This window comes from Elgaria multicarinata, chromosome 13 (genome assembly GCF_023053635.1).
Source record: "Elgaria multicarinata webbii isolate HBS135686 ecotype San Diego chromosome 13, rElgMul1.1.pri, whole genome shotgun sequence".
NCBI lineage: Eukaryota > Metazoa > Chordata > Lepidosauria > Squamata > Anguidae > Elgaria > Elgaria multicarinata.
The window spans coordinates 10,683,009-10,710,731 of NC_086183.1; the positions used below are offsets into that span (position 1 = coordinate 10,683,009).

The window sequence follows — 27,723 nt, forward strand, 5'->3', positions numbered from 1 at the left end:
GCATCCTTTTAACTTCTGCCATTTTTAGATAGCCTGATTTTTATTCTCACTCGGTTCTTGATGACACTCGCTCCCATTTCAGCTCCCATTGTTCCGCCCACCCTTTCTCTTTTGGGGATTCTCCTCCCGCGACACACGTTGACTAGGTTTTCCAGCAGTATGCTTTTAATGCGAGGGTTACTTTGACTTGACATTGCTGCACGTGGTGTACAATAATCACTAATGCATTATTTTGTAAGAGTGTTCTTTGAGCGCATCTTAATCTTTAGGCTGGTGGGAAATTGCTGTGAAATGTGTATTTCAGGGGGTGGTAACACATGGGCTAGATCAGTGGTTCCCAAACTTTTTCAGGTAACTGCCCCCTTGGTTCCACAAACTCATGCCCAGCGCCCCCTACCCTACGCTATAAAAATCATTATTCAGAATAGTGGTTTTCAACGACCCACTAAGGAAGATAATAACAATAAAATTCGAAACAGTAACAATGGAATATTTATTCCAAAGCACCCGCTGCAGGCTTGCAGAGGGAGGGAGGGAGGGAGGGAAAAGAGAGCAAATGCCTCTGTTTTGCAGCCGGCGTGGCGGGGCACACCAAGCAGGGTATGTCTCTTCATTAGTGTTTTGGTGCTTTTGAAATATTTCAATTCACCGTTAAAAGGACTCTTCTTAAATAGTATTAATACATGTGTGGATTCTTCCCCTACATGGCTTAGGACCAAACTACCTTCTCCCATAAAAGTATCCCTGGGTTTTAAGACCTTCTGGAGAGGCGCTTCTCAGAAAAGACCACCTTGAGCGCCCCCCTGCTGCTTCCTTGCCTCTTAACGCCCCCCCCTATGCAATCCTACCGCCCCCAAGGGGGCAATACCGCCCACTTTGGGAACCACTGGGCTAGATGAAGCTTCTGTCTAGCTGCTTTTGAGCCGCCGCCCCTTATTCCCCTGCCGTTGTCATATTTGTTGCCGTAGCAGTAGCCAAAATTGTGCCGAGTTAGCAAGGAAACAAGGGGCTGCAGCAAATTCAGCAACAGCCATTTCAGTGGTGGTTTCTGGGTGGGCAAGGTGATGTCCCAGCCACCCTCTGATGTATTTGCTGACTAAGTCGCTAGTTCTCAAGGGGTGTCATTCCCAGCTTTTTATTCAACATTATGCAAAATGCCATTGTGTGTCCTACCAGGTATAAATATGCAAGAGGGAGATATTGTTGCCATGATAGGATTGTAATGATTTGGCCCAAGGGGCAGATCTGGTCCTGCTAAAAATAAAACAAGGAATCTCCTCTGTATCCGTCACTGTGAAATCCAACCCTTTTTGGACTCGTCGTACTACCGCTGAACACCTGGCTCGGATCTCATTTGCAGGCCAAGCAATGCAGCTTTTCCTGAAACCTGGGAACTTTTCTGTTTTGTTTTTTTATGCATAAAAAAACACATATCTGCAATTTGCGCAATTTATGCAAAGTTTGGTTGTGGTTTGTTTTACGCCATTTCTTTAAAAAAAAAAAAAGACACACACAGAAAATCCGCAAACTGGCTCAATTTGATGCTGATCAAGTCAGGCCAGCTTGCAGGGAAATGAGCTGAAATCCAGGGGTCTGGACGGATGCCTCCGCACCAGTTCAACCATGTGTGCTGTTGAATCATGGGTTGTAAGGGGGTTGTGGTGTGCCTTGTAGAGCCAGGAAGGGGGAGTGGCATGCAAAAGGCTTCAAAATGCAGCGAAGCCGCCGCAGAAAATGGCTGTGCTGGTTGGGAACGATGGGTGTTGTACCTACACATCTGGAAGGCACCAGGTTAGAGATGTCTGTTCTCTTGGATCTCTCCCCTTAATAGCGGATGAATTGAATTTCCTTTATTCCACAAAGATCTACACTAGAGGCCTTCAAGAGGCAGCTGGACAACCACCTGTCGGGGATGCTTTAGGGTGGATTCCTGCATTGAGCAGGGGGTTGGACTCGATGGCCTTGTAGGCCCCTTCCAACTCTGCTCTTCTATGATTCTATGATTCTACTGAATCCAACAATTCAGAGATCAATATGATCAGAGATCATATTTGTTGCCATGGCAGAAGCAAAAGTTGTGCCGAGTTAGTAGGGAAACAAGGGGCTGCAGCAAATTCAGCAATAGCCATTTCAGTGATGGTTTCTGGGTGGGCAAGGTGACCTCCCAGCCTTCAGAACTTGCCCACCCTCTCTGATGTATTGGCTGACTAAGTCGCTAGTTCTCAAGGGGTGTCATTCCCAGCTTTTTATTCAACATTATGCAAAATAATGTTGCCACCGTTAACAACCTCCAAAAATAATCTTTGTGTCTTTTGTTTCCTAGGTTTGATTACCAGGAGCTTTTGCACAACTCCACTTTCTGCATCATTCCCCGAGGGAGGCGTTTGGGATCCTTCCGGTTCTTAGAAGCATTGCAGGTATAATGGGAAGTGCCTTTGCTATATCATCACAAGCATAAAATGGATAGCAATTCCCACTCCTCATTCTCAGTTAGTAGGGGGTGCTAGGGAACTCTCTATCTCTGTGTGTGTGTGTATTTTATTGAGGGTAAGCCACCTTCAGGGCCATCAAGTGGCAGAAATCAGGATGCCACCACCACCACCATCTACTGAGATAATGCCCATGAAGTACTTTGAGCACTTGTTATTATATAGGTCAGCCTTGAAAATAAGGTCACAGAAGTTACTAACAACGGGATTCCAAAGATTGCAACCTTAATGTTGTAGGATGGGAAGGATGGGGTGGGTGGGCTGTACAAGAGAGGGTTAACGGATTGAGGGGTACAGCTGAAGACTGCCCTAATAGCCCTGGCAAAGTTGCCAAGCTCCTTCTCTGTTAGGGAGTTGGGCTGATTGCTATCAACAGTTGGCCTTCGCAATGGCTAGGAAATGCCAGGGAAGGGGATTCCTCTCCTCCTCCCACCTGACGTGATCTGGATGTCAGGGCCGGCCCTACCATTAGGCAGAGTGAGGCAATTGACTCGGGCAGCAGGTGCTGGGTGGAGGCAGGAAAGCATTGGAGGGGAGAGCTGTGTGCCTCACGGCTAGCCTGCTGCCTTCTAGCGCCGTAGAGGTTACCGTTCCATTGTGACTGGTGAAGAAAGAACCCAACTGCCAGTCCAGTCCGCTTTCGGACATGGAACGAGAGAGGCTGCCATCTTGTCCTTTGCCTCAGGCAGCAAAATCCCTTGCCTGTGAAGAGAAAGGGCAGCGAATCTTCAACTATCTGTTGGAGCGTGAAATTGGCGACCTCCACTTTATGCTAAACCCACATAGTTGTGAATTCTTGCAAATCTTACAAATACCCACCCTCCTCCTTCCAAAGGCAACCAAACCTAGGTAAGTGTTTACACCCCCAGAATTTCTCACTATTTAGAGACGCGGGGCGAGGTAACGCTGCGCGCACTTACCTGGGAGTAAGCCCCACCGAACACAGTTTGATGTACGTTTTTGAGGAGGAAGCCTGCCTGAGATCAGTGGAGGCTGGTGGCTCCGATGTCAGTGGGGCGGCAAATCTGCTTCATGTTTCAATCAGGTGCAGAGATCCTAAAGCTGCCCCTGTCAGCGCACGGCTCACTTTCCCGGGTCTCTTTGATCTTTGCTCTCCAGGCCGCTTGCATCCCCGTGTTGCTGAGCAACGGCTGGGAGCTGCCGTTTTCGGAGGTGATCGATTGGAGCAAATCAGCCATCGTCGGGGATGAGAGGCTGCTTCTGCAGGTAACAATGCCTGCACTGTCTGAACGAGGGTGGGACAGAGTCCAGCCAGCCTGGTACAAGATGGCGCCGCCTCATCACTAGGCCTCTGTGCAGCAAGGCTCTGCTTCTCCCAGAGAGCACTGTGGGGTTACTGTATCACAGGCACAGTCGTGAAGTCATCTGGCGTGCTGGGATGAACAGGCTCTCGTAGCAAGGGCATGTGGCACGCACAAGTTTTCATAATAATAATGCTTTGAAAAACCCTTCAAATCTGTATCTATTTCTTACATTTCTGTACCGACCAATTGCCAAAGCTTTCTGGGCGGTTCACAGAATCGAGGTTCAAACCCACAAAATAGAAGGAGATCTAAAATGTAACTTCAAAACAAAACAGCTGCAGAATAAAACCAAAGTGAAAAGCAGCTGGAGGGGAGCAACAGCCATGCAACGGTCTAAAAAGCACTAACACGGCTTAAAAGAACAGACAAAACCCGGAAGGGCTAAAAAGCGTGGGAGAATAAAGGGGGTCTTCACTTAGCGCCAAAAGGATCACAACTTAGGTTCCCGGCGAGTTTTCCTGGGGAGGCCATTCCGCAACTGAGATGCCACTGCTGAAAAGGCCCTGTCCTTATTAGCCAGCCGCCACACCAGCCTTTGGCTTTTTCTTTCACTCCTTTGTTATTTCTGCTAGGGGTACCTAAAAATTTGATTCAAAGGGGAGAAGCAGATCTGGTGATGAATGCATATGGAATTGCCCTGGGGTCCCTGGGGTAGATTTATTTTGTGGTGGCAGCGGCAGATGGCCTTGGTAAGCCAGCAGTGTATATCAGGATCGTAAATAAGCAAATAAAATTCCTACAGATAACTGGCGGGCTGCACCCTCTACCTCCCAGGAAGAATATCCTGGCAAGGGGAAACCAACCTGGCTGTATCCATCAGCCGCAGAAGGAACACCTGCAGGGAGGTTGCTTCACATATCCTTGCCAGAAAGAACACCTAGACCTTTGTAGCTGTGCCTGAGTTTGCCTTCCCCCCCTTCCTCCTTCCCAATCCGTTTTCCTTTCAAGTAGTTTCTTTTAGATTGCAAACCTGCAGCTGCCTTATTATTCATGTTTCAAAGTCCCCTTGCAGAGCAGGGCAAAATGCTTTAAAGTAAATATAGGGTGACCCTATGGAAAGGCAGACAGGGCTCCTGTATCTTTAACAGCTGTATAGAAAAGGGACTTTCAGCAGGTGTCATTTGTGTGCATGCAGCACCTGGTGAAGTCCCCTCTTCTTCACCACAGTTAAAGCTGCAGGAGCCCTGCCCGAGTGACCAAATACAAAAGAGGGCAGGGCTCCTGCAGTTTTAACTGTGGTGATGAAGAGGGAATTTCACCAGGTGCTGCATACATACAAATGACACCTGCTGAAATCCCCTTTTCTGTACAACTGTTAAAGATACAGGAGCCCTGTTCTCCTTTCCATAGGGTCACCCAAAGTAAATATCTAATATAATCCATGTGAATGCAGCTATTAAGCAATACTTCCATTGCACCTTGCTCGCTTGGCTCAAAATTGTTATCTTTCATCCGCAAGGACTTCTTGTCCCTTGGTTCAGGCCCTAGATGCTTGGATGGCTCCCTTGGTCATAAATCACTTTCTCTCCTTTGCGCCCCCTCCGCCTCCTCACAGATTCCATCTACGGTCCGATGTCTCCACAGCGACAAGATCCTGGCTTTCCAGCAGCAAACCCAGTTCCTGTGGGAAGCATATTTCTCCTCCGTGGAGAAGATTGTGCAAACCACTCTGGAGGTAAGCCACGAAGGCCTGGGCAGCCGTTTCCTCTGCTGGCCCAGCCGCTTGTCTGAACGCCAGACAAGAAAAGCCGTCCTGGTTTGCTCCTGTCTCTTTAAGAGGGGCTTGATCCGCAAGAGTCAGCAATGCAGCTTCTCAGGTGGGGTGGCCAGATGTAAAAGGCAACAGGAGATCTGGGGCCTTGCCCTTGGAGAGCTCCTTTAGAATTCTGGCTGGCTGTGACTAACAACCGGACCGGATTTACTACCCCACGGGCATCGGAGCCACCAGCCTCTACTACAAAGTAGGGCACATCGCAGGAATGCACTGAGAGCTCAGTGTGGCCCGAGGACTCAAAACGTTCTCCACCCCCGCTCTCCTCACAAACTGCACCTTGCACAAGCTTTCTTTGAGCCGAGAACAGCTGGGCCAACGCCTTCATAACACCTAGTGCTTTTTTTTAAAGAAAAACTCTTTAGAGCTTTCAGACGGCTTTGCCTACTCTATTCTGATAACGCTTACAACGTCCCTGCGAGGTAGGCCAATATTATTGTCTCCAGATTGGAAGTGCAGGGTCTGCGGATGAGGCCCAGAGAATAATAGGCGTGCCTAAGGGAACCAAAGTTTTGCCTCTTGGCACAGGCAAACTTTGAACTGGGATTTCCTTGCTCACGATTGACACCCTTAGCTAATATGCCTGCTTGAGCTTGAGGTGAGGCCTGTCTTTGGGGTTGATCTCAGAGCCCGGATGACGCCTATTCCTCCATCAGCTGCTGACAACTTCAAGGGCGGAGTGCTTGTGCAATGACAATTTTCTTTCTCTTCGTTAGATAATAAAGGACCGGATATTTCTTCAGGAATCCCGGCCGAAGTTCTTCTGGAACGTGCTTCCCGGGGGGCTGTTGGCACTGCCGGAATATTCCACGCATCTCCATGACTTCCCTTTCTACTACCTGCAGCACGGTGGGTGAACCCTCGCCCTGCCGTCTCTCCCACTCGTTTCTCAGTGGCTGTGCTTTGGCTGCTGTCCTGTCGGCACGCACCGGCTGAGTTCGCTTTGAACGGGAGCGGTTTTTATTACCACCCCCATCGGTGTACAGCCTTAAAGAGTTACATGGGCAACACAGACAGGTCTCTGCTCCCAAGGAGCTTCCAATCAGAGAGTGGAGAAACAATAGAAGGAAGGAAGGAGGGCCAAGCAAAGGGAGCGAGGGTAGAATGGGCACAAATGCCGTTTCGTGTACAGAAGAGCTCCCTGGCTGCCAGCCATGCCCTACTGCGCCCTTATCTGGACAGAGATAGCCTAGCTACAGTTATCCATGCTCTGATAACCTCTCGCTTGGATTACTGCAATGCGTTATACGTGGGGCTGCCTTTGAAAACGGGCCGGAAGCTTCAGCTGGTACAAAACAGGGCAGCCCGTTTACTAACAGGGACTGGCTGGCGAGACCACATTACGCCAGTCCTTTTACAACTTCATTGGCTGCCAGTCCAGGTCCGGGCCCGATTCAAAGTGCTGGTATTGACATTTAAAACCCTAAACGGTTTGGGGCCAGGTTATATGAAGGAACGCCTCCTCCCATATGTACCTATGCGGACCTTAAGATCATCTACAGGGGCCCTTCTCCATGAGCCCCTGCCAAAGGAAGTGAGGCAGGTGGCTACTAGGAGGAGGGCTTTCTCCGCTGTGGCACCCCGGTTGTGGAATGAGCTCCCCAGAGAGGTCCGCCTGGCGCCTACACTGTACTCCTTTCGTCACCAGCTGAAGACCTTTTTATTCACTCAGTATTTTAACACTTAATTTTAACTTAAATTTAAATTTTACCGTTTTAACTCTGTATTTTAATCTTATATCAATTTTGCTGCGTGGTTTTATCCTGGTTGTGCTTTTTATACTGTATTTTGTATTTGTGCTTTTAACCTGTTGGTTGTTTTATCATGGTTTTAATTTTTGTGAACCGCCCAGAGAGCTTCAGCTATTGGGCGGTATAAAAATGTAATAAATAAATAAATAAATAAATACTGCAGAGAGACGGAGCTTTCAGCCATTGGCTGCATTTGCCCCACCAGGCCATCCCATCTGGCCCCTCTGACCACATCCTCCGTGGGAGCCATTTTGTGGCGGTGCTCACAGCAGTCAAATTCCCAAATATGCCCACAGGTTCAAAAAGCTTGAGGACCCCTTTTGTAAGGTCCTTGGGGCAGGGACTAGTTGTCTTCTTGGACTTTGCAAAGCTTCCTGCACGCTAAAGCTGAATCCCGATAAAACAGGGGCCTGTGGGTTGGTGGTTCCCAGGTCTGGGAATTGGGGTGGTTGCCTGTTCTGGATGGGGTTGCATCCTTCTGAAGGAGCAGGCCCGTCGTTTGGGGGTGCTCCTGGATTCATCTTTGTCATGGGAGACCCAGGTGACCTCGGTGGCCCTGAGCGCCCACTGTCAACTTCGGTTGGTATGCCAGCTACGTCCATTCCTGGATAGGGATAGCCTAGCCACGGTCCTTCATGCACTGGTAACCTCACGATTAGACTACTGTAACACACTCTATGTGGGGCTACCCATATGTGTGGTTCAGAAGCTGCAGCTTGTGCAGAACGCAGCAGCTAAGGTGCTCACTGGGACACCTAGCTCTGCCCACTTAAAACCTGTGCTAAAAGAACGGCACTGGCAGCCTGTTAGCTACCGAGCCACATACAAGGTTATGCTATTATCCTATAAAGCCCTAAACATCTTGAGACTAGGATACTTAGCAGATTGCCTTCCCTTATATAAACCCGGACAACATTTACGATCATCATTCCAAGACAAACAGAATGTCGTCATGAAGAACCTCGACGGCAAGGCCTTCTCTGTAGTGGCACCCAGCCTCTGGAAAATCCTCCCTCGTGCGGTTCGGGAGGTGGAAAATATAATATCGTTCAAACACCTCCTGAAAACGTATCTTTTTAGACAAGCTTTCCGTGGACTGTAACTTATTCTGGTTTTATATGACATTTTTAAAAGTTTTAATCTTGATTTTTGTATACAGCAGTTTTAATTGTGAACTGCCGAGAGAGCCCTGGCTGTTAGGCAGTATAAATATGTAATAAACAAACAAACAAAGGTGCTAGATAAATGATAAAATAATAATGAATTTGGGAGTGAAGATTTGGAGGATAAGCCAGAGGGCACATAGCAAAGGTAGGTTTTGAGCAGGTTTTTTTTAGCATCCAGACTCATCATGTCTCTCCCTGAAACAGGATCGAACCCTTCCAGCAAGTTTACAGCGTTCATCCGGGCTGTCTCACCGGTCATCTCCCTCTCCCAGCCCATCCTGAAGCTCATCCAAGCTGTCTCCAGGTCTCAGTACTGCGCTCAGGTAAAGAGGAGGCCTAGCTTGTCCCGGCATCACGTGGCAGGGATGAGGAAAAGTTGCAGTTGGCAATCTTCACCCTTCTGCGCACAGCTGTTAAAACGTACTGGAGCCGGGTCCTGCATTGCAGCTGGACACTCTGCTTGCTAGGAGCAGAGTAGCTCATTTACACTGTCAGTTGAAGATGCATAAAGGCAAAGGGTCTCGTACCTCTTTCAGCCCGAGGGCCGGATTCCATTTCAGAGAAGCTCAAGGGCCGCGTTCCAGGGGTGGGCGGGGCTGAAAGGGAAAGGGGCGGAGCAAAAAGTACTAGCCCATTTCCATGGCCACCCAGAGAAGGGGCACAGAGAGGTCAGGTCCTTGGTGTGAACACGTTGCACACTCTCTTCTATTTGCACACCCCAGACGTGGGAGATATGGGGGGCAAATTTGCACATCCCAGATGTGCAAACATCTTAGCTTAATTTGTACAGATGCTTTTCAATATGAATGCGCTACATTTGACTTGCCTCTTTAATTCCCTTTATTATGCTCTTTGTCTCAGACCCAGCCTTACACATGCATCAGGATGTGATAGAATCCGGAGGTGGTGGTGTGGGCTGTACCATGCTGATCTGCTGGGGGTGGATGGGTTGAAAATCACATTTTCGAATTAAACCAAAACAAACGAACACCTACAATATTTTTTCCTAGCCCTCTTTCTGCATTCTAGTGTTGACTTGCAAGTTGTTTGTTTGTTCGTTTGTTTTACATAGGGGAGCAGTGATTCCCCACCACCACCTGCAGTCTGAAATGGTACAACCCATTCCATCACTTTGAGATTCTGCAACCTTTCCCCCTCTTCATTCAATGGGTGTCTGGGAGCTACTTGTTGTTGTTGTTGTTAATTTTTACTCTAGAGTAGGGATAAAAGCCCAATCTGGATTGGGATCCTAAAGTGTGGGGGAGATGGCGAGAGATTTTAAGATTTGGATGACCCCCTCCCCTGGCCGCCCTTTCACACACCTGCTTCCCCTTAATCCAGCCTACCCAAACTTCGGACCCTTCAGTTGTTTTGAACTACAATTCCCATCATATTTGACCATGCTAGCTCAGGCAGATGGGTGTCAGAATCCTCTCTCCAGGGATATGTGTCATTCCTCTACGCAACCCCTGTTTAGCAGCTGTTGATGGCAAAGTATGGATGATGGCTAACCATTTGGCAGGCTAGGGAAACATCTGGGTGGGCGATGTGCAGTTTTACCTGCCAGCAGGTGCTCACCTGCCTCTTCTTCTGATTACAGGGCAAGGCCTGTCAGCAACGGTGTCTTGCTTAAGAACTCTGCCAACAGGGCTTTGCCCATTTCAGACCACCCTGGGTGCTTTAAAGGGCAAAGCAGCCAATTAACCAATGGCAGCATGATGCGCTTGCATTTCGGATCAGCACCACCTTTATTGGGAACTCAGGACCTTTTTAGTTCTGAAAAGCCTGCTCCATTTCCCCCTGCTTAAACTTGACTCTCAAACACACCAGCAGCGAGTCAGTGTGGTGTAGTGGTTAGAGTGTTGGACTGGCTTCAGGATGCCTGGAGCAGTAGAACTTTTTCTAGCTAAACGTGCATAGGATTGCTCCCTTACTGCATTTTTATTGCATTTTAGGGTGCATGTTTAGACAGGGGATGCTGGGAGTTGTAGGATTTTTCTCCCAGAAAAAAAAATCCTACAACTCCTGGCATCTGCTAGCCGACCATGCTGGCTGGGGGATGCTGGGACTGGTCGGACTTCTTTCTGTCTAAATATGCCTAGGATTGCACCCTAAAAAAGCTAAAAGGTTTGGGTAAATCAAAGCTGTTCACTGCAGAGGGTGCCACCACCGAGAAGGCTCTTTGCTCTGTCACCACCCACCTTACCTCTGATGGTGGGGATACCACGAAAATGTCAGGTGATGGAGATCCTAGTGCTCCAGCAGATGGATAGGGCACTACACGTGCCCGGGGCCTTTCACAGTGACAAGTAGGGATGTCCATTGCTGGAAATCGGGCCATTTGGGGGCTCGCCAGACTTCCACAGCATGCCTGATTCGGCTTGCTTTTGCGAGCCGAGCCACATGGTCTCCCCAAGTTCCTGAGACTTTTAATGGATTTTGTTGTCTCAGCCGTAATTTGCACCAAGAGAGTCGCCATCGGCGCATTGGCTGTAAATGGTACAAATTTGCACAATTTGCACAAATTACGACTGCAATTTGTGCAAATAGTGCAAATTTGCGCAAATTATGCAAATTTGCATAATTTTTAGTAACAATTTGCGCAAATGCTCCTTCATGCAATTTTTTTTTTAATTTACCAAAATTCCACCAGCAAGCACAGAACAGGCCGGCAGATGGCGGAACAGGGTCTGCTGGGGTGTGTGTGTGTGTGAGCTGATGAAACCTCATCAAGTCCCCCCCCAAACCAGATTCCTCCAACATTCCTCGTGACAAGCACTTTACCCCCAAGCAACAGTCAGAAGGAGTTTGTGAGGCACATTTCTAAGCCAGCCTGGTGGCCTCCAGATGTGTTGGACCTCAATCCCCATCATCCCCAGCCAGCATGGGAATGATGGGAGTTGCATTTCAACACATTTGGAGGCCACCCGGTTGAGGGAAGCTCTTCTGTGTCCTGGCTGTACAATTCATATTTGTTGCAGGAAGTGGCTGCCATTTTGGAATCAAGAATCCCCACGTATTTAGAACCTCAAGCTGGGCCAAGAACTGTCACTAGGAGAAAAGCGCCCAGCAGTATTTGAATATATATTTGTGACCCAAGAAGGTACCAGAACGGTGACGGCTTTGGTGCCTTCATTAGCCGTGTCCCCCCCCCCTGTCAAAGTCAGCATCTGATTGGCTCACTGATACTCAGGGTTTCCTTTAATGTAGTGCATTCTGGGGGGATCTGCAGCTGTGGCGCTTCCTTTAAGCAGTGGGTTAGCACCCCTTTTCAGGAGGTTGTTTGGGGGTCCTCCTAGTCTAACAGGCTTCGGACCTCCATCTGTTGGTCCATCCCCAGGGGCACCTTTGTGGCCATTGGCTGTCAAAATTGATACATCAAATTAAAGCTGCTAAGTGGCTTGACAGAATGATTTCTTGGCATCTGGCTCCCTGTTTCTAGCTCGTGCGGAAGGCGGAAATAGGAGACGAAAACCACTGGAGAAATATAAAGCCTCCTTGCTATATTGAGTGGAATAGCCCCATCGCAACACTTGCTCTTCCACCTGAGAGTCTTTTATTAGCAGTGATACGTAGTTTTAATCATGATATTGTGATTCCATTAGAACGTGTACAAGACCCGGGCGGCAGAACTGTAATTGCTTCTAACACTGTAATTATATATATTTATATATTTTTATTTATTTTTATTTTTTCAAATTTCGTTGTGAATATCAACAAACAAAACAGAAACTACATCGTGAAAACGGGGAAAACACACACACACCATAGATTGTGTATATAGAATTATCATCATTTCCATCATATAAACTTTAAAAAAAGGGAGAGAAAAGCAGACCAAATATCCGTATATTTATCCTCTTGCAAGTTACGTCTATATAACACTCGTTCAAAAGTTGATAATGTTATTAGGTTCTCGATCCAGTAATTATATTTTTTACATTATGTAGTCTTTCTTTTTAATCTTAGAAATACAAACAAATAAAATAAAATTCTATTCTTATTTTTTTTTGCATAGGAAGAGGGACAGGATGATGAGTTGTTTGAATACAAGGACATTTGCCCCCAACCCAGAAAAAAATAGTCATAATTAGGGACGAGGGAGAAATTAGTTTGGCATTTTAATATGAACTCCAGATTAATCCACTTCCAGATTAGTGCAGAAACCCGAACACAAGTATGCTATTGCTTCGGTAGTATATGCACTTCTCCAAAAAGCTGTAATGTGGTTCTCTCATCAAACAGATGCATACAAACATGTGTACGTTAGGGGAAATTGCCTACAAGAATGCATACATTAAGGGCGCAATCCTACGACCTGCTGGGCTGAAGCTGGCAGGCTGGGAGGCGCGGTGGAGGTGATCTTCACTTCCCCGTTCTCCGTCTTCCGTGATTTTCGCTAGACAGACTTTTTACTCGTCTGGCAAGAGCACATTGGAGGGGAGGGGAGGAGACTGGAGTAGGCTCAGGTTATCTTGTATCCTGGCCTCTCCAGTCTCTTCCCTTCCCTGCCCAGCAGCACACGCCCTTTTCTACCACTCCAGGGTTCTTTTTCCAGCCTTGGAGAGGAAGAGCCTTAGCGTTCTCTCTGCACCGACTGCGAAGGGGAGGAATCCGACTCTCCCTTCCGAGGTCAGAGTGCCATCTCCTCCCTCGGAAGGGGGTTTCCTAAGCTATCCGATGGTCCCTGAGATGCTTGCTGAGGGACCATAGGATTGCTCATTAAGGGCTCATCTACATCTAACAGCTATCTGGAATGTGGGGGGAGGAACCCAGGCTTTCCTGCTTCCCCCAGCGTGATGTTCTGGAAGTCAGGAGGGATGCTTTGGCACCACGTGTGTGTGTTTTTAAAGCAGGAGCCAGTTGTGCAACTGCACCGGTGCGATCCTGCACAATATGCAAGTAAAAAACAACACCCCCCCCACCAAAAAAAACTCAGCGCTGAAAAGAGCCAGCAGCCATCCTGGGGGTGGCAAAACTGTTGTCCCCCACCTCCCATGGGCACAGAGCCCCCCTACAGCTCCACGCCCATTTGCAAAGCCCCACTACTAGTGGGGAGGAGGGAGACCCGGGAGCCTGCACCACAACACCCTCAGTCCTTGGGGTTATCCCGGGACTGCGGGGAAAACCAGGATAAGCGCCGTCCATTTTATCCCAGGGAAAGCGAAGGGTTGTCCCCAGTTGACCCTGGGAATCAGCTGTGCATCATTTGGACTGCAGACATTTTTAAAGTTCAAGATGAACCAAACTGATAATTGGATGGATGCAAAACTTAAGGGAACCCAAAATTGACAGATTCATCCATTTCTATGTTTGAACCCAGGACTCCTGAACTTTTTTGGCCCTGTGAGTGCTTTTGGAATTTGGGGAGTGTTGTGGGCAGTCTCACAAAATGGATGTCATGGGGGGGCCTTGCCCATTGACAAATGTCTGCTGTGATGGTAGTCACAAAAGACAAACTAGTGAGGCTAAAAGTGCACGCATCATGTGGGGCTCAGATGCATCCTAGGAAATAAAGATGGCACTGGAGACCAGCAAGCCAACCTTGATGATGATGATGATGATGATGATGATGATGATAATATTTTTTTTAAAAGAAAATCAGGAGTGATCAGCAGGCTCCAGGGGAGATGTGTGAGGGCACTGTGGGCATGGCCGTAGGGCACGACCTTAGGGACCACAGCTTTAGACAGTGCTAACTCGATGATCAGTGGTTTAAAGCAACAGAACTCCTTGCCCTTGGCTTGGGAGAAAGTCCCATTGGGCTCCATAGTATTTCCGGCTGAACATGCATAAGTCTTTGTTGATTGATCTGTGGCTTGGTCGGAAGCTTTCCTGCACGCGAAGTTCTGGTTCCCCTCTATTTGGCACTGGTTAGGTCTCATCTCCAGTACTGCGTCCAGTTCTGGGCACCACACTTCAAGAAGGATGCAGACAAGCTGGAGGGAGGTCAGAGGGGGGCAACGAGGATGATCAGGGGTCTGGAAACAAAGCCCTATGAGGAGAGACTGAAAGAACTGGGCATGTTTAGCCTGGAGAAGGTAAGATTGAGGGGAGACGTGATAGCACTCTTCAAGGACTTGAAAGGTTGTCACACAGAGGAGGGCAAATCCCTTCTTGATCCTCCCAAAGTGCAGGACATGGAATTATGGGCTGAAGTTGCAGGAAGCCAATTTCCAGCTGGACAGCAGAAAAAACTTCTGGTGGACAGGTGTGCTGTCAGGTGGATTCCTGCATTGAGCAAGGGATTGGACTAGATGGCCTTACAGGTCCTTTCCAACTCCACTTTTCTATGATTCTAAACTAATCAGCATCTGTCCCAAAGGTTAGTCCTTCCCCAGATTTTTATAACCAGCCACAGGCCAAGGAAAGGCAAGTTGCATAGACATATATTGTTAACAGAACATCCTCCCTTTAAAAGTCCTGATTAGAAGTTTGAATTCTTGGAATCCTTTTTTCTTTTCTTTTTTTTAATTAAAAGCTCCTTGGCGTGCAAATTAGAACCCGTTTAAGTACAAAAGTAGATCTCAAAAACAGCGGTGCGTGAGTGATTTGGCCCCTGGCGACTCCCAAGCCTATATGGTTTAAAGCTAACGTGGAGGCGGGTACCTTATTTGAACTTTTTGCAGATATAAGAGGGAGGGTTGGTGCCTGGCTGTGTGTTTGTGAGGGAGGCACCCTCCACGCACGAGGAAAACACACACCATCCTCCCTATACAAGTACACATGTGCAAACACACCAAACGCCCAACACAGGCTCTGCGGTAACGCACAGATCAGATTGCCAACTTTAGGGTAAGTTTTAAGAGCCGTTTGATTTCCAGGAGCTCAGGGTTTAATGCCATGATGTATCACAAATCACTTGCTGATTTGTACACATTAGATCTCCTCTTAAATGCACAAGAGCAGATCTCTGGTGAGTTGGTAAACCTACATGCACAGAACTTTTTAAATAATAATAATAATAATAGTAATAATAATAATAATAATAATAATAATAATAATTTTTGTTTCGCAAACATACATGACATAAAAGCATTACATAGAAACATTACATCCAGGGAAAATGAAAAAGAGAAAAAAGAAGAAGAGGGGGAAAAAGAAAAAGAAAACACACACAAAGGTTAGGTTAAGTTGTACTTTCGGCTCTCTACACATCCCAAATGTGAATTATATTCTCTCTTTGTTTAATTACATTTAAGACAATAATCAAATTCCTTTCTTTCTTCTAAGTTAACTATATCTCATACACTGAATCCATAGACAAATACATCATTTTTCTCTGTTTCTTGCAAAAATTCTATCAGAGGTTTCCATTCAGATGTGAATGTGGATGTTGTTTTATCTCTCATTATCGCTGTAAGTTTTGCCATCTCTGCCAACTCCAATGTCCTCATTTCTCCACTTCTGTGCGTATAATAGTCTCGCTGCCATTGCCATATATAAAAATTAAGTTCCCCTCTTCTCTTTCAGTTGATTGTCCATTAGTCCCAGTAGAAAGGCTTCTGGTTTCATTTGTATATTAGCCTTTAATATTTTTGGAATTAAGGAATGTATTTGTGTCCAGAATGCCTTAGCTTTTTTACAAATCCACCACAGAACTTTTTAAAGCAGAGGTGGGTAACCTTGGGGTGTCTGGGGCCATTTGGGCCCTCTGCATACCCCACTTCCTGTGGGATGCAGCTCAGAGCCAAAAACAGCAGCAGCAACAACAAGGCAAGTTTGGCTTTCAGAAAAAAACACAGTGGCCCTTTGGGGGATTTTTTTTCCTAGATGGTCGTTCTGACTTAAATTCCCGTCTTACTGTTATTATAAAAAACTGATCTCTTCCGGCAGCCCTATCCAGTGGAATTTTAAGATGTTTTTAAAATGTTTTTAGGATGTTTTTAACAATGTTTATTATGTTTTAATTGAGTATTATGTATTTTATCATTTATTGTTGTTCCCTGCCTCAATCAAAATGGAGAGGCGGGCAATAAATAAATTTATTATTATTATTATTATTAACAACTTGGGATTTCCTTTGTTTTCCCTGGTCGTCTTCTTTGTCGATATAGATTTTGGTTTTATGGAGCTGTGAGAAGCCACCGCCACAGAGCACCAAATGGCCTCAGACGTCAGTTCCTTTGACCGTCATCCGTGGCAGCAACAGAGTAAGCAGAGTGTTGAATTGTCTCTGGTTGTGGGCGAGGATGTTGCTCCTTGGAAAGAGGGGCGCAAGGCGGGTGAAACTCCGAGATGAACACCAACAGGGAGCACAGTCACAGGATGCTATAAACGAATTTTATTAGGCCTTCAAGGGGTTGTAACAGGAGAAATAGAAGAAGACGCGGACCTCAGTTTCATATAGGTGCATTTCAGCTCTGACAAAAGAAAATGTGTTGAAAGTTACACAGAGATGGCATTTATGCCCTGTCCAACTTTCACGCTTCTGTAAAAATATATCCACGATTTATATGACAAATCAAACAACACATTTTCTGGGGGAGCTGCTATTATTGACTATGTTTCCTGGACAAAACGACCAATTAAGATCTAAAGATTTGATTGGATTTCTTCTTGCTGTGGCTAGATCCCAAATTGTCCGATGGTGGAAAAATTTAAATGGACTTACGAAGCGCATCTGGTTAAATACAGTTTGGACAACAGCTTTATTAGAAAAACTGACAAATTAAAATATGCAGAAGGAGAAAGCCATATGGATTATTTTGTAGAAACGTGGTTCCCTTTAATTTCGGTTGTAAATATAGAAAATTCCTTGTGTAATCCTCCAGAACATCATTTGAGCTATTGAAAAGACACATTGATGGATTTCACATCAAAGTAAATACAAAATAAATGGAGTTTAAGAAGAGCCTTGATGCTGGATCAGACCAGAGGTCCATCTAGTCCAGCACTCTGTTCACACAGTGGCCAACCAGCTGTCGACCAGGGCACCACGAGTTTAGGACCTGATACTTCTATTAGATAGTCTAAATCAGTCTTCCTCAACCTGGGGCGCTCCAGATGTGTTGGACTGCATCTCCCAGAATGCCCCAGCCAGCTGGGGCATTCTGGGAGTTGCAGTCCAACACATCTGGAGCGCCCTAGGTTGAGGAAGGCTGGTCTAAATGGTGATGATTCCTGGCACAGTTTATTACTTATTGTTGTAACATATAGTGAGAAGAATTTTGTGTAAGTCTTTGGTTTTGTGTGTGTGTGTGTGTGTGTGTGTGTGTGTGTTGTTTCTTTTGTCGTTATAGTTATTTATTGTGTGTAATTTGTATCATTGAATTTAATAACAACAACAACAACCCGATATCTGCAGAAATTATTTACAACAGATTGTCTTGCTATAAACACCAGGGACTGTAATTTCTGCAGACATTGTTTTAACCCCTTGAAGAAGGCCTAATAAAAAAGTAAGAAGCCAAAACGCATCACGCTTTCCCCCAAATAAATTCATTTATAGCATCCTGAGATTATTCTCCATTTTTGTGCTCATGGGAAATAGACCCAGTCATACATCTCTTGAAGGCAGGACCGGTCTTAGTGGTTTAGCACAGCAGTCCCCAACCTTTTTGGCACCAGGGACCGGATTCGTGGAAGACATTTTTTCCATGGACCGGGGGCGGGGGAGGCATTGAGGGGATGGTTTTGGGATGATTCAAGCACATTACATTTATTGTGCACTTTATTTCTATTATTATTACATTGTAATATATAATGAAATAATTATACAACTCACCATAATGCAGAATCAGTGGGAGCCCTGAGCTTGTTTTCCTGTAACTAGACAGTCCCATCTGGGGGTGATGGGAGACTGTGACACCCGAAGTGTGTTGCTTATGTCCAGTCTACTCCGTAATCTCGTTTTGGTTATTGTCATTGTGTGGCCCAGGGGTTGGGGACCCTTGGTTTAGCATAACTGGGCACCCCCCAATGCCCACATCATAGTAGGATGCCCGCTGCCCACTGCTAGAACTCCCTGACTCTTACTCTAAGAAGAGCCATGCCAGATCAGACCAAGGTCCATCTAGTCCGACCTCGGATCTAGGAATCCGAACTCTCCTATGCCCACCCCCACCCTGAAACTTTCCAGGGGCAATAAGATCTTGGAATCCTCTCTAAAAATTCTCCATGTGTCAGTAAAAATCTGCTGGTGGCACTTTGTTCCGAGGAAATGGGACGGGATGTGATACCTGCTGATCCATGATCAGGCTAAATACAGACATCTCGTCTCATAGAATCCCTGGGCAACGACAAATCCAACACACGTTTTGCTTTTGGCCCTGCCCACCACGGGAATCTAGCCCTTAGAGAGCTCCTCTGAAATGGAGTTCGCTGAAACAGGGTAACCCAGCCCTGCTGTAAGGCCTCTGCCCATCAAAGCAAAATGCGCTCTGCAGTGGAGGCTGATGGCTTCAATATCAGTGGGGTGGTGAATCTGCTCCAGGTTTCAGTCTGAACCAGAGAGAACACTAAAAAAGCTATCCAAGGTGCTTGTAACTTGGAAAGCTCCTTTAGAGTTCTGGCTGGTTTGGACTGAAACCCGGAGCGGATTCACTGCCCCGCTGACAGTGGAACTGCCAGTGTCTGCTGGCGCTCTATAATTCTCAAGGGGGAAGGCTCCTTTCTGGCCTTTCTGCTCACTTCCCTCTTCTCTCCTGTCTTCTGCTGAAGGTGAGCGACCGGTTTTTGCCTTACTCAGCCATTGGGACAGACGCGGTCCTGAGCTTGGATGAACACACCAGCCTCTCGACTAGTGAGGTGAGGCAACTCTTTGGGGCCCTTTAACCTTCTAATCGCACACTCACACAGAATGACCACTTCAGACGTCACGCTAAGCCACGATGGGTAAACACTTTCAGCTAAACATTATGGCTTAGCGCGTCGTGTGAACCTTTCCTAACCATGGTGGCACATGCTGATGGGCAGCCAACCCAGGGCTGGAGCCAGGGCAAATTAAGAGGATATAGTGACTGTTGGCCTGAATCCCAAAGCTTGAGATTGCCCAATGAAGAAGCGGTTAAATCACACTTGCCTTGAGGGTGTTTTCTGGAGGCGCTTGCAAAATTTGGTTGCGCATACAGATGATAGATAGATGAATGTGAAAACGGGAAGAGACTTCTGGGTGAACACACATGAAAGAGACACTGGCCCGATTCAGACGACACACTAAACCATCCTGCTTAACCACAAAGTGGTTAAGGGAATCCTTAGCCATGGTTTAGCATGTCGTCTGACACACATTGTGGCTAAAATTTGGTCCGTTAACCACATTGTGATTAGGCTCACTAACCACGTTCTGTAATGTGGTTAGCGGCACTAACCATGGCTAAAAGTGTCATCTGACACTTGAATGTGGTTAACTGGCCAAAATCATAGAGCCTGAAGTATAGAGTGGCTGAAATTGCCATGGTTGCTCTGTACTTTGGGCTCCGTGCCCATTGGGGGGTATCTGGGCTGGGGGGAGGGAATGGGGTTGTTTGTTTTTAAAAAAGTATACACTTCGGCAGAGGAGTGTTCCTGCGGTGCGTCCAGCCCCCAAAATCCATTCAAAATGGCAGCCATGATGTGCTTCTCCCTCCAGGCACATCGTGTAGAATGAGGGGGTGGGCCCTCATTCTACATGCACATGGCCGTGGTTACATTAACCACAAATTCCAAAGTGTTGTTTGAACCGGTGAGAGAGGGTGGGGATACTTTGGACCTGCTCAAGACACTCTTGCATACAACTCCCCTGTTAAAACAGTTCCACTGGCTTTCAGTCTGTTTCCGGGCACAATTCAAAGTGCTGGTTATGACCTATAAAGCCCTATACAGCTTGGGTCCAGGTTATCTGAAGGACTGTATTCTCCCTTACGAGCCTGCCCATGTTTTGAGATCTTCAGGAGAAGCCCTTCTCTCAGTCCCACCACCATCCCAAGCATGCCTGGTGGGAACGCGGGATGCCGGGACAGGGCCTTCTCGGTGGCCACTCCAGTGCTCTGGAAGTCCCTTCCCAGGGAAGCTAGACTGGCTCCCTCTTTGATGTGTTTTCGGAGGCAGGTGAAAACTTTCTTATTTCGGCAGGTTTTTACGGAATAAGGTGGACCATCTATATTTTAGACTTTTAAAATGTAAAGTGTATTTTAAATGTTGAAATGTTTTAATATTGAAATTTATTTAATTATATATTTTAATCTTTGTATATTTTTACTTATAGCTTTTACTTGTATATGTTTTGATTTTGTAAAGCCGCCTTGAGGCCCAGCATTGGGCAAAAGGTGGAATACAAATAAAGGCAATAATAATAATAATAATAATAATAATAATAATAATAATAATAATAATAATGGCTAATTCCTGCTCTGGAGCCTTGGCTTGGGTCACGCCCTGCCATCTGGGCACCAAATCCAACCGGGCCAGGCAAGTGCATGAGAGTAGAGACCTCTGGGGAAGCTCAGATGGCGCTGCGCCACCTCCTAATTTATGGCCTCCTCTCTAGCTGCGTCACCCGACTTTTATCCTCCCAGGCCCAGCCCGGCATTGCTTCCCAGCATAAAACGGGTGGGATCCTGGTGCCAGCCAGAATGGCCTTGGGCTTGTGATTTGAGGCTCTTGCATTTAATTGTTTTAGGGAGTGGTGAGCAAAGGAAAAGTCCCTTTCTCTCAAAGCAGGGCTCAGATGAGCAAGCGGCTCAGGGTGGGGCGAAAGGCTTTGTTTCAGGGTTTGTTTTCCTCACAGGCGTGCCCTGCTTTTCCCAGGGGACAGGCAAGGGAGGCGAAATGTCTAAGAGGTCACATCGCAGACGCCCAGCGAGTATGCCACTGCATCTTGTATTCTCTTCTCTGGATGGATCCCACAATCAGATTAAACTGGGATAGTCCCCCAGGGACTGTACCACTTGGAAATAAGAGGGTGGGTGGCGGGAGGCATAGCTCTTTGGCAGAAAGCATTCTGAAGATTCTAGATTCGATCCCACCGGCTCTCCCATGGTTGAATTGGCTCACCTCCGTTGGTTTCCTTTCCCCCCCTTTTTTTAAAGGATTCTACTAAGAATCCACAATCAAAAGGGCCAGAGACGGATGCTGGATGGGAAGTCCCACCGTCCTCTTGCGCAGTTGCCTTCCTCTGATGGAGGCTGCATCTCTTCCTCCTTTTTCCAGGTTGACTTTGCCTTCGTGGTATGGAGAAATTTCCCCGACCGGATTGTAGGGTTCCCCATGCGCAGCCATTTCTGGGATACCGGCAAGAGCCAGTGGAGCTACACCTCAAAGTGGACCAATGAGTTCTCCATGATCCTCACCGCAGCTGCATTCTACCACAGGCACGCTCCCTCTGTCAGCGTTATTTGGAATTACAAAATGTTGCAGTGCCCAGTGCTTCTTTCAGGGTGCCCGCCAGCCATGTCCGCTTCCAAGATACTCCATTCCGTTGCCCCTCCCCCTCCCGCTTTTCCATTGCGCTTCCTCCAAGAGCCAGCCAGCATTTCTTGGGCACTGAGCAGGCTCAGTCTTCACTGGTTGGTTTTGGGTTCCTCTCTCCACTCTCAGGACATTTTTTTCTAAAGTTTTTTTCAAAAAAACTTCTGCAGACCTTGGGGTTTCCCTAAACCTACTGAAGCCTTCATCTTATGCATGCTTGCACAAGAACATTCACACTCAGAGAACTGAGTTCACTGTTAAAGTGTGTGTGTGTTTACACACACACACACACACACACACACACACACACACATGAAAGGGGGTGAAGCAGCAATTATTGTAAGGTAGGGTGACCATATGGAAAGGAGGACAGGGCTCCTGTATCTTTAACAGTTGTATAGAAAATGGAATTTCAGCAGGTGTCTTTTGTATGCATGCAGCACCTGGTGAAATTCCCTCTTCATCACAATAGTTAAAGCTGCAGAAGCCCTGCCCTCTTTGGTATCTGGTCAAGAGGTCAGGGCTCTTGCGGCTTTAACTGTTGTGATGAAGAGGGAATCTCACCAGGTGCTGCATGCATACAAAAGACACCTGCTGAAATTCCCTTTTCTATACAACTATGAAAGATACAGGGGCCCTGTCTTCGTTTCCATATGGTCATTCTACGTAATCCCTGCCCCATCAACTGAAAAAAAATGGCATGGTTTCCTCTGATTTACTGCCATCTTCGGAGGTTAGGCAGCCAGTCACCAGAGAGAGGGCCTTTTCTGTGGTGGCCCCTTAGTTGTGAAACATAAGCCAAGGAACAAAGGGAGTGGAGGAAAAGAGGTGGGAAAAACAATGACTGCTGAGTCTTTTGTTTGACTAGATTTAAAGGCATTTTATGTGACTGTTCTTTAACATGGAGGCTTCACTGTAGCATTTTATTTATTTATTTATTTATTTATTTAATTTATATCCCACCATTTTACCTCCAAGGAGCCCAAGGCAGTTTACCTGATGCTCTTCCTCTCTGTTTTATCCTCACAACGACCACCCTGCGAGGTCGGTTGGGCTAATAGTCTGTGAGTCGCCCAAAGTCACCCAGTGAGTTTCTATGGGCTAGTGATTAGAACCCCGATCTCCCAACTCCCAGTCCAATACTGTAACCATTATGCCATGCTGGCTCTTTAATGCATTTAACTCATGCTCCAAAGGAGGGATGCCAGCCCTCTGGAACTGTGGTCCATGGCTCTGTGCCCTGATTTGAGTGCTAGGAGCACAAAAGTTTCCACTCAGCTTGACCACTGACTCCCTGAAGAGTCTTGCATGAGGCCTTGATGGGTCTGTTTCTTCTTTCTGCCTCTTCCCCCTCCCCCATTTTTTTTTTGATCCACAGGTATTATCACAGCCTCTTCACCAATTATTTGCCTGCTACACTAAGGAGCCTCATCGATCAGTTCACCAACTGTGAGGACATATTGATGAACTTCCTGGTTTCCGCTGTCACCAAGCTACCTCCCATCAAGGTGACCCAGAAGAAACAGCTCAGGGAGAGCCCCCCACAGCAGGTACAGGCTAGAGAGGAGCCAACATGGGGACTGTCGAAACGAGGGATTGTTAACGCGACGTCAAAATAATAGAACCTGGGGTTATCCAATAAAACTGAATGGTGGGAGATTGTGGACAGACCAAAGGTAGGACTACTTCGCACAGCACATTGTTAAACGATGGAATTCGTTATCACAAGTTGTAGTGAGGGCCACCAGTTTGGATGGCCTTAAAAGGGGCTTAGATAATTCATGGAGACTAAAGCTGGCTCTGTGTTACCTCCAGTATAAGAGGCAGTATTCCTCTGTTTACCAGTTGCTGGGAAACATGAGTGGATGGATGGGTACTATTGTGCTCAAGTCCTACTTGGGGGTTTCCCACAGGCAACTGGTCGGCCATTGTGCGAACAGAAGACTAGACTAGAGCCAGCCTTCCTCAACCTGGGGCGCTCCAGATGTGTTGGACTACAACTCCCAGAATGCCCCAGCCAGGCTGGGGCATTCTGGGAGATGCAGTCCAACACATCTGGAGTGCCCCAGGTTGAGGAAGGCTGAGATAGACCCATGCTCTTCTTGTGTTCTTAACTATTCTCCAGTAAAAGATGTCAATGGAACTGGTAATTACCTGGTTTGGAATACCAATTTGCCTGTTCCCAATACTCTAAAACCATACAAGGAAGACAAACATGATTTCCATGGACGTTTTTCAGCCGCTCTCAAAATGACGAATGAGATTTCACATGTGCATAACATCATTATTAATTTAAGTCTGCTCTGGGTGAGAAGCTACCAGTGTCCAGGACAGTCTAAAAATAGATGTTATTTTAAGTGAATTTAATATAGTGCGACCAATGTTAGGATTTAATTTATAATTCTCAGGAAAAATAGTTATATCTTTTTTCTCTCTCTCCTGAGTTTGTAGTTAGTGTCCCCTTTCTGAATGCAACTGAGGGCAAGTCAGTCATCATTATTCTCCAGCTATTCCAGCACTGGATTTCAGTATTTAATATTTGTACTTGGCTGTTGTAGATTTATTTATTTATTTATTTATTTATTTTATTACATTTCTATACCGCCCCACAGCCGAAGCTCTCTGGGCGGTTTACAACAATTAAAAATAGTAAACATTAAAAGTATACAAAAATTTAAAAAACATAAAAACAGTATAAAAACAACAGTATCCGTTTAAAAACAACAATTCTGGGGTCCATTAAAAACAAACTTAGCATGAAATAGCAGAGCATGATTTAGCATGAAATAGTAGAGCATTAGCCTTCCCGAGGAGGCCTTCCTGATGGGATACCTAGAGTACTATCAACATTTTCTTTTTTTGTAAGATAGATAGATGATGGGAAAAGATCTCTCTGATCCTTAGAGAGAGGCACAGCCAGTAAACACCATACTGGGCTAAAGAAAAGAACAGTCTGAACTGATATAGGGCAGTGGGAGAGCCAGCGTAGTGTAGTGGTTAGAGTGCTGGATCGGGACCAGGTTCTAGTCCACACTTGACCATCAAAGCTCACTGGGTGACTTTGGGCCACTGACTCTCAGCCTAACCTACCTCACAGGGTTGTTGGTAGGATAAAAAGGGAAGGAGGAGGAAGATTAGGTAAGCCACCTTGGGTTCCTTGTGAGAGGAAAAAAAAAGGGGGGATATAAATGTAATAATAAATCAATAAAACAGGGCAGTTTCCTATGTGAAATTCAGGGGGAACGCCCCCTCATCCTTCAGCGACACACTTATTGGGGCGTTTATTCACAACAATGCCTCTGAAGCTCTTTCTCTCTCGATCAATCTTTATTTGCTTCAAACCAAATGCCATCACAAAACAGGAGAGAAGCAGGCGGGGTGGGTGAGCGGGAACCACACCCACAATAAAAGGTCAAACCTGACCATGTCCGTTACTAATAAATACGATTATGCGTAATTCCATCTAATTATAAAAACAGATGTTGCAAATAACGCAACTTGATACATAACCTATTTGTTCTGATCTGTCAAAAGCGTACACCGTTTCTCAAAATCTGACATCTCAAAGCATAAAAGGAAACTGGCTAAAAAAATCTCAATAAGGCACCTGAGGTCACAATGGGCCGTAGAATCAGTATTGCCAGATATCGTCCATCTCTCCCAACCCATAGAGGCGTTGGTTCCCATGGAACTTTAAGGAACCTTCTTTCCAAATAAGCAGAAGGCATAATCTGAAAGAGTAGCTTGGTAAAAGCCTTCCTTCTTAAGGGAAGCGGAAGCTCTTATAGATACTACAAAGTGTGATTAAGGGTGCAATGCTATGTGTGTTTAGATGCAAAAGTGCCCTATAACTCCCAGCATGCCCCAGCCAGCAAGCTGGGAATTGGAGGGGGGTTTCTGGCTGGCTGGGGCATGCTGGGAATTGTAGGGCTTTTTCTGGCTGGCGGGGGCATGCTGGGAATTGTAGGACTTGTTTTGGCTGGCTGGGGCATGCTGGGAATTGTAGGACTTGTTTTGGCTGGCTGGGGCATGCTGGGAACTGGAGGAGGTTTTCATGGCTGGCTGGGGCATGCTGGGAATTGTAGGGCTTTTTCTGGCTGGCTGGGGCATGCTGGGAATTGTAGGACTTGTTTTGGCTGGCTGGGGCATGCTGGGAACTGGAGGAGGTTTTCCTGGCTGGCTGGGGCATGCTGGGAATTGTAGATTTTTTTCTGGCTGGCTGGGGCATACTGGGAACTGGAGGAGGTTTTCCTGGCTGGCTGGGGCATGCTGGGAATTGTAGGTTTTTTTCTGGCTGGCTGGGGCATGCTGGGAACTGGAGGAAGTTTTCCTGGCTGGGGCATGCTGGGAATTATAGGGCTTTTTTCTGGCTGGCTGGGGCATGCTGGGAACTGGAGGTTTTCCTGGCTGGCTGGGGAATACTGGGAATTGTAGTTTTTTTTCTGGCTGGCTGGGGCATGCTGGGAACTGGAGGAGGTTTTCTCTGCCTCAACATGCATAGGACTGTGCCCTGGCCCGCTTCCTTTGCCTCTCTCCACCGCGTTGACTGCCTCCCTCTGTTTCTCTGCAGCTACTGAAGAGCGCTCCCCCGTCCAACGGGAACCTCCACTTCTCTCAGCGCCAGGAGTGCGTCAACCAGTTCGCAGCCTGGTTTGGGTACATGCCTCTGGTGCATTCTCAGTTCCGCCTGGACCCCGTGCTCTTCAAAGACCAGGTGTCTGTGCTGCGGAAAAAGTACCGGCATCTAGAGAGAGACTAGCCCGGGAAGGCAGCGAACCTCTACTTTGTCAGAGCAGAAGAGGCCGCCGCCAGAAGCAGCCTGCCCCCTACTGGACACCGGGAGCCCTGCAGCACGGCGGCAGAGCTTTGCTGCGAATCTAGGGTCCCTCCGCGTAGTCGGTGATACCACAGAGATGCGGTTCACACCCGCTGCATCAGATTCCTCCTCGCTTTGGATACCAAAAGGTGGAAACTCGTCTTGCTGGTAGCTGTGCAGATGCCAGATGAATTTTCAGTCTTTATTGGGTTTTACCAGTACAAATAAAGGTTTGCAGGAAATGACCGTCTCTCTCTGCTCGCTTTCAATGGGACTCTTTGCACTCTTCGCACGTTGCAGCATTTTTGCCCTGACGTGGCTGAGTTGCAACCCTGGCTCGAAATCTATTGATCTGGTCTATAATTTCATCCTCCTGCTCAGTTGCTGGAAGAAGAGGCGATTAAGCCAGAAAAAGGCTTATGTCTTCGATTTCTTTGTTATTTTCCTACTTTCAAGAACCTTCTTTTTTTAAAAAAAAATGCTGTAGCTTTTGGAGGAGGAGGAAGCTCTCTGCATATGCTCATAGCACTGTGTCCTGATGTTGGTTTCTTTCCCGGTGTTTGAATTGTTCAGGAAAAGGTGAGGGAGGGCTTTTTAATGAAATCTCCCAACTTTACCTGCTGAACCCTGCAATGTTAGCCAAATCATGCCCCTCCTGTAGCTTTCTAAAAACAGTGCATAATGGTGCAATCCTATGCATGTTTAGACAGGAAAAAGCCAGCTGGGGAATGCTGGTAGTTGTAGGACTCTTTCCTGTCTAAACATGCATAGGATTGTGCCCTTAAAGGGTTCATGAGAAAAGTAAGAGGATCAGGCCGTCTCTGGCCCTCTCTTATGTGAGGGCCAGAGTGCAGGACACAGAATAACGGGCTCAAGTTCAAAGAAGCCAGATTCCGGCTGGACATCAGGAAAAACTTCCTGACTGTTAGAGCAGCATGGCAATGGAACCAGTTACCTAGGGAGGTTGTGGGCTCTCCCACACTAGAGGCCTTCAAGAGGTAGCTGGACAACCATCT

At 46.8% G+C, this 27,723-nt stretch overlaps 1 protein-coding gene across 1 annotated transcript in view; it reads left to right on the forward strand.

Annotated features, from left to right (window-relative positions):
• EXTL1 (exostosin like glycosyltransferase 1) overlaps positions 1 to 26,945 on the forward strand; it is a 68,373-nt gene extending 41,428 nt beyond the window's left edge. The window contains exons 2-11 of the mRNA XM_063140703.1: positions 2,324 to 2,417; positions 3,609 to 3,716; positions 5,370 to 5,489; positions 6,302 to 6,434; positions 8,707 to 8,825; positions 16,560 to 16,655; positions 19,165 to 19,251; positions 21,634 to 21,794; positions 23,270 to 23,441; positions 26,462 to 26,945. Of these exons, the coding sequence (XP_062996773.1) occupies positions 2,324 to 2,417; positions 3,609 to 3,716; positions 5,370 to 5,489; positions 6,302 to 6,434; positions 8,707 to 8,825; positions 16,560 to 16,655; positions 19,165 to 19,251; positions 21,634 to 21,794; positions 23,270 to 23,441; positions 26,462 to 26,650 (1,279 nt within the window). The 3' untranslated portion in view covers positions 26,651 to 26,945. The remainder of the gene's footprint in view (positions 1 to 2,323; positions 2,418 to 3,608; positions 3,717 to 5,369; positions 5,490 to 6,301; positions 6,435 to 8,706; positions 8,826 to 16,559; positions 16,656 to 19,164; positions 19,252 to 21,633; positions 21,795 to 23,269; positions 23,442 to 26,461) is intronic.
• The last annotated feature ends 778 nt before the right edge of the window (positions 26,946 to 27,723 follow it).